The 5,723-nt window shown below is 36.9% G+C and overlaps 1 protein-coding gene across 1 annotated transcript; it reads left to right on the top strand.

Annotated features, from left to right (window-relative positions):
* The first annotated feature begins 3,467 nt into the window (after positions 1 to 3,467).
* Positions 3,468 to 5,436, top strand: LOC111907120 (ribosome biogenesis protein BRX1 homolog 2). The gene is made up of 8 exons (XM_023902916.2): positions 3,468 to 3,751; positions 3,862 to 4,003; positions 4,235 to 4,313; positions 4,418 to 4,542; positions 4,631 to 4,732; positions 4,829 to 4,897; positions 4,983 to 5,081; positions 5,172 to 5,436. The coding sequence occupies exons 1-8, from the start codon at positions 3,558 to 3,560 to the stop codon at positions 5,301 to 5,303; spliced, it is 942 nt and encodes a 313-aa protein (XP_023758684.1). The 5' UTR covers positions 3,468 to 3,557; the 3' UTR covers positions 5,304 to 5,436.
* The last annotated feature ends 287 nt before the right edge of the window (positions 5,437 to 5,723 follow it).

The following is a 5,723-nucleotide window of genomic DNA, read 5'->3' as shown; positions in this document are numbered from 1 at the left end:
GGACTTGGATTTTGATTCCACTTACTTCAGTCCTTATCGTGTCCAAAGCGATGATGATGAAGATGCTCCTCTTACCAAGCGACATCTCAAGGCTGTGACTAATAAACTTGATCAGTTACTTTCTTCATCCTTTTTTGGTACTTACTCAGAAGTTGCTCTCAAAGCTCTATTCTCTTTTGTAGTCAAAGAGCATGATACCTCTATCTCCAATGCAGCAAAGGCTATTGACGCCTCTACCTCTCAATGCCAAAAAGCTTCGCTTGCTGTGGAAGCCTCTACAAAAGACTGCAAGGAAGAGACCGTAAAAGTCGGAAAACTAATCTCAGAAGCTCAAATCTTTTTGGATTCCTTGCAAGCAGCCGCTCAGAAAAATGCACAAACAGTGAATGCTTCTGTCGATTCTCTGACACGTTCACTGGAGGCTGAGCTGTCACAACTTGGAGTGGTTCGAAAAGCGATTGAAGGTGCTAATGAAGAGCTTCATTCTAAAGTTGATGATTGGTTAACTCAGCTTGAGGCGGAGCTTGCCGTCAAAAACAAAGTCATGGATGAGCTGGACAAGCGAACCTCTCAGCTCAAAATTTAGAATTTGAAGCTCCGAACTGCAACTAAAGAGCTTGACGATTTAAAGTCTGAACGAGAGGTGATTCGAATTTCCGTGGGTGATGTCCATTCCATCTTACTGCACCTCCTGGACGCCCATGACTCCATCTTAACTATCTTTATTAGACGTCACTTAGTTGAGAAGCTACGCCCAACTTTGGATATTCTAAGTAGAATTGAGGGTGTTTCGGAGACCACTGTTCTTCCAAAACAAGGGGGAGAAAAGAGGTCACAAGGTGAGACTGTCAAAACTCAACCTCCACCCCCTTCAGAACCAAAAGCTATTGTTCGACCGAAGGATAATGTAGCTTCGGCCAGTAAAGGGGACAAGAACAAGAGAAATATTGGAGAAGATGATGTAGATGAAGATGATGATGCTGAAGACTTCATGACGGGGAGTCCTTCCAAACCTGATCAAAAATTCAAGCCTTCTGATCAAGAGCTTCGGGAAAAGATGGATCGTTTGGAGAAAGAAATGAGAGAAAAGGAACTCTTAGAGAAAAAGAAGTCAACGTTTCCGGAATGGACTATTGAATCACCCCAGAGGGAAGTTATTGATGAACCGAGTACTCACTGGCTTGAACCTGTTTTGCCGTTCGGTCTTGAGAACTCGAAGTACGCTCAATTTGATATGCCAATCAACCGAAAGGCATTCGTCTTCCATTGCTTTTCCTCAACTGCTGTCGTTCCCTCTCCAGACCCGAAGGTAGATCGGGATTTATTGGAATTTTATCTGGAGTTCTCTCAGCCACAATACTTGACATGGAGCCTGAAGAAGATTACAACGGTCAAGGTATTGAAGCTTTCTTCAGCTGGGAAATTTGTTAATGTCAAATTCAAAGTAACCCGAGGCTCGGATAGCTCGGTCCATACTATTTCCCTGGCTGATCTACTAAACTTGAACCCACACGACTGGATACTCCTCAACAACATTTTGTTATCCAATCCACAGGAGTATCAACCAATCATTGATCACATCAAGCGAATGCTTGTTAGTTACATTCACGAAGTAGCTAAGATGGATCAAGAAATCGCATCTGCCATTCACAAGCGAACTACGGTGAAACCAATTGGAAGAGCTGGCAATATGAATACGATAATCAAGGGCAAGATCGATCTGAAGTTTCATACGGTGATGTTCATTAAGGGCGAAGGTCAAAAATGCCTATTCGCTCTTATTGACAAGCACCTATTCTCTACTGCTTGCTTGGAGCATATTCTGGAGATCATTCACAGGTGTAATCAAAACAGTGAAGTTGACAATAAGTTGTTCACCGATATGCTTTGTTGGTACATTCAGTTTAGGCAGACACTTCTTGCAATTATCCCTCGGCTGTTCAAGGTTATGAAACAGGTCGAGGTCACTCAACCAAAGTAGTATCTCGCCTTTTTGACGCAAAGGGGGAGATTGTTGGGTCTAATTGTGTTGCGTCATTGGGCTCGGTTCTTAGCCCAATTTTGTAATCCGGTTTGGGCCTATCCAACCGTGATTGATTTATTAGGGTTTTGTATTTAAGGTGCATGCATGCATCCTTAGTATATATCACTTTTATTATTTTCATTATTGTACTACAAACCCTAGCTCGCCTTTACAGTGAAAGTTATTCATCGAGCTCTGCTAAGGTGTGACTACATTAAATCATTAAGCATCATTTGATTCCATCTTGTGTTTCTCTATGTTTGCTTGTTTGTTTTTGTTGTTTAACCTGTTGAAGATCTAATCGATCAAAGAGTTTTTCAACTCAACACACACGATCATTTAATAATTTCCATGTCGTGGGCATCCTTATCCCACGTTGTCACACAAAGTTTCCTCAAAAACTCCATCTTTGGTCCTTGATAGAAATAAGCTTAACCATTCTGGAACACATGTGTTATGAAGAACATACATTTGTAAATTTTAGCTCATGAATGACAGGGTAAAGAGATATAAATTGGGAAATTTTTGTTTTTTGATATGTATAACTTCACCTTCAACAATCCAACTGCAAATGTTATTATCGGTACCATGAAATTCGATTAAATCCTTATAGAAAACTATTTGCAATTCCTCATATATGGTGGTTGATTTTTTGTGATTTGGAAGGACTTGATGTATGGTCTTCAATCAATGGAAGATAGGCAATTGGCTTTTAGAGACATGTATATAGAGGGAAAATTTTGAAAGATACGCTATTAGGAGGGAATGAAATTCCATTTTGAACGAATATTTCCTTTCCTTAAATAAACCAAACACACACTCTTTTGGGATAGGGAACTTCCCTAATAAGAATATTCGGGTCATCTTTCGTGCACCGACTAATCCCCAACTGCAAATATGAGGTTATGCCTCATGCTCTGGGGTCACCGCGGACGAACCTCCATGGCCACACGTGACAAGTAGTGTCATGATTTGAACATAGGTTAATGAGTTACTCAACACATCTTCCACATGTCTTACCAAGTCACCACAACCAAAATGGTTACTTTTTCATTCCCTCTTAATGGGTCATTCTCTTCCACTTTCATTACACCCTACCAAATGCTCCTAAGGGTTGTTAAAGATAAGAGCAATGGAAATGAAGAAACCGGTGAAGACACCAACAAACTGATCATTTACCTTTGAACTTAACATCCAATGGAAGTAAACCTCAAGGGACCACCTCTACACATAATGAAACATTTTGACAAAATCCATGAACTTTTACATATTATAAGGACTAAAGTTTTAAATTGTGAATAATGATTTGTGTATAAAAATTAACAGAAACAAACCAAATTCTCGAACAACACTAAAAAAATATAGGCCCAAAAGGCCCATTGAGTATGTAACCATTATCATTATGGTCTGTCTATTAATCAATGACCCGACTAAAACCCTGCCCGACTGATTAGGGTTTAGGTTTCAACGAAGCGTCGACACTCGACATCAAACCTCAAAACTCTGTTCAGTCGTTCACCTATTGCAAAACACAATGGGAAAGAAGCGAAAGCACACTGAAGTTGAGGTCCCGGCGGCGAAGAAGGATGAAACGGCGCCGGAGAGACCTAAAAGGACTCTTCTTGGTTGGAAAGACAAGCCGGAAAACACACAAGGCTCTACAACCACTACAGGGTTTAGAAACAGAGAGAAAGTTCTTGTAACTTGCTCACGTCGCATCAATTACAGGTTAGATGTCTTTTTTATTTGTTCACTTTATGCCACTAATCGTAGTTAACCCCGTTTCTTAGAGACTTTGTCACTAATTTCTTTGAATTGATGGTTTTGAATCGTATTAGGTATCGGCATCTGATGTTGAATTTGGTATCAATTTTACCTCACTGCAAGAAAGATAACAAAGTTGAATCCAAGGCTACCAAAGGAGCAACCCTAAACGAGCTTGTTGAACTTAAGAGCTGTTCTTCTTGTCTCTTCTTTGAGGTTGCTTCTTTTTTCCATGTTTTTACAATCGATGAACTTAAAAGCTGTTCATCTGATCACAAAAACGAATCCATTATTAAAATATGACCATTGAATAGTTCTTCAACATCGTCACTTTTATGTCTCATTAATTTTCTCATACCAATTAACATCAACACCTATGTCATGTATCAGAGAAAGATCCAGATTTCAATGGTTTATCTTCGTTAACATTTTCATTCTCAATTTCAGTGCAGAAAACACAAAGATCTTTACTTGTGGATGTCCAAATGCCCCAATGGTCCATCTGTAAAGTTTTTAGTGAATGCAGGTGATTGATCAACATCAGCCAATTTTATTTGATTCTTTTGAAGCTTTATATAACGTAATAACAAAAAAAAAATATTTGTTAATTTTCTTAATGTTTTATTATAGTTCACACAATGGAAGAGTTAAAACTCACTGGAAACCATCTCAAAGGCTCCAGACCTCTTCTCACATTTTCATCAAACTTTGATAAAGACCCTCATTGGAAACTTTTGAAAGAAATGATCACACAAGTATCTATTTTACTCCTTTTCTTTTTTTTTAAACAGATACTCTTCTTTTATTATTTTGGTGTTTATTTATATATTTATACTTGAACAGATATTTGGAACTCCTAAAGAACACAGAAAGTCAAAGCCCTACCATGACCATGTCTTTGTGTTCTCAATTGTTGATGACCACATTTGGTTCCGAAATTACCAGGTTTGTAATAATTAATAAGGATTTTATGTAAATATATATCAAGTGTTTTAAACTTTTAATTGCAATTTTTATTTTTTGTTAATCTTATGTAAACAGATATCATGTCCTCATACTGGAGCAGATAAAATCGATCGTGGAGGGTTGGAAAAGATGACACTAATTGAGGTTTGTAGTAATATTTTTGTTTAAATATTTTATAAGATTATAAAAATTGACAGATTTATAAAAAAAAAAAAAAAAATTGTTACAGGTTGGACCAAGGTTTTGTTTAAATCCAATAAAGATATTTGGTGGTAGTTTTGGAGGTCCAACTCTATATGAGAATCCATTCTATGTTTCACCAAATCAGGTGCGAAAAAAGATTATTTGATCATTTTTGGTGGATTTAAAGTGTCTTTGAATGTATATACTAATTGACAAATTTGCCCTTGATGATTAGATACGATCTTTGGAGAAGAGACAGAAGGCTGGGAAGTATGCAATGAAGGTTAAGGCAAAGACAAGGAGAAAAATGCATGAGATGACAAATCCACTTGAGGCTGATGAGTTTGCAGACATGTGGAAGGAATGATTATATTTAATATGTATTTTTCATGTAGAATTTTGAATGATTTAATGATTTTATGATTTATCACATTTGTCATATGGTCAAAGAGTCAAAAATGTTGAATTTTGATATGAGAGAAAACTTATGGATTCTGCTTTTTTTGGATGCATGTATTAATTGTTTTGTACACTAAATGCATGAAAATTCTTGAAAAGAAGTTGGGGATATTTGGGTTTAAACAAAAATCATGTTTGAGTTGAATACTTTAATTGACTATATGTATCTCAAATATTGCAAATTTAGGTTAGGAGTAAAATTCATGAAATAACTATTTACTTTCATCATTTTATCAAATTAGCCATTAAACTAATTTTTTTTTTCAGCTAAATTATGATAAAAAATCTTAAAAGAGAAACAGAAACAGATAACATTACCCAAAGTATA

Source organism: Lactuca sativa, chromosome 7 (assembly GCF_002870075.4).
Source record: "Lactuca sativa cultivar Salinas chromosome 7, Lsat_Salinas_v11, whole genome shotgun sequence".
Classification (NCBI taxonomy): domain Eukaryota; kingdom Viridiplantae; phylum Streptophyta; class Magnoliopsida; order Asterales; family Asteraceae; genus Lactuca; species Lactuca sativa.
The sequence above is the reverse complement of the archived record's forward strand: the minus strand, read 5'-3'. Positions and strand labels throughout refer to the sequence as shown.

What these genes read in the sequence shown, in the direction of transcription:
- LOC111907120 (XM_023902916.2), top strand. Translation starts at nt 3,558, where the DNA reads ATGGGAAAGAAGCGAAAGCACACTGAAGTTGAGGTCCCGGCGGCGAAG. An exon ending in CTTCTTGTCTCTTCTTTGAG is followed by an intron (nt 4,004 to 4,234) that starts GTTGCTTCTTTT and finishes TCTCAATTTCAG; the next exon opens with TGCAGAAAACACAAAGATCT. An exon ending in AAAAGATGACACTAATTGAG is followed by an intron (nt 4,898 to 4,982) that starts GTTTGTAGTAAT and finishes AAATTGTTACAG; the next exon opens with GTTGGACCAAGGTTTTGTTT.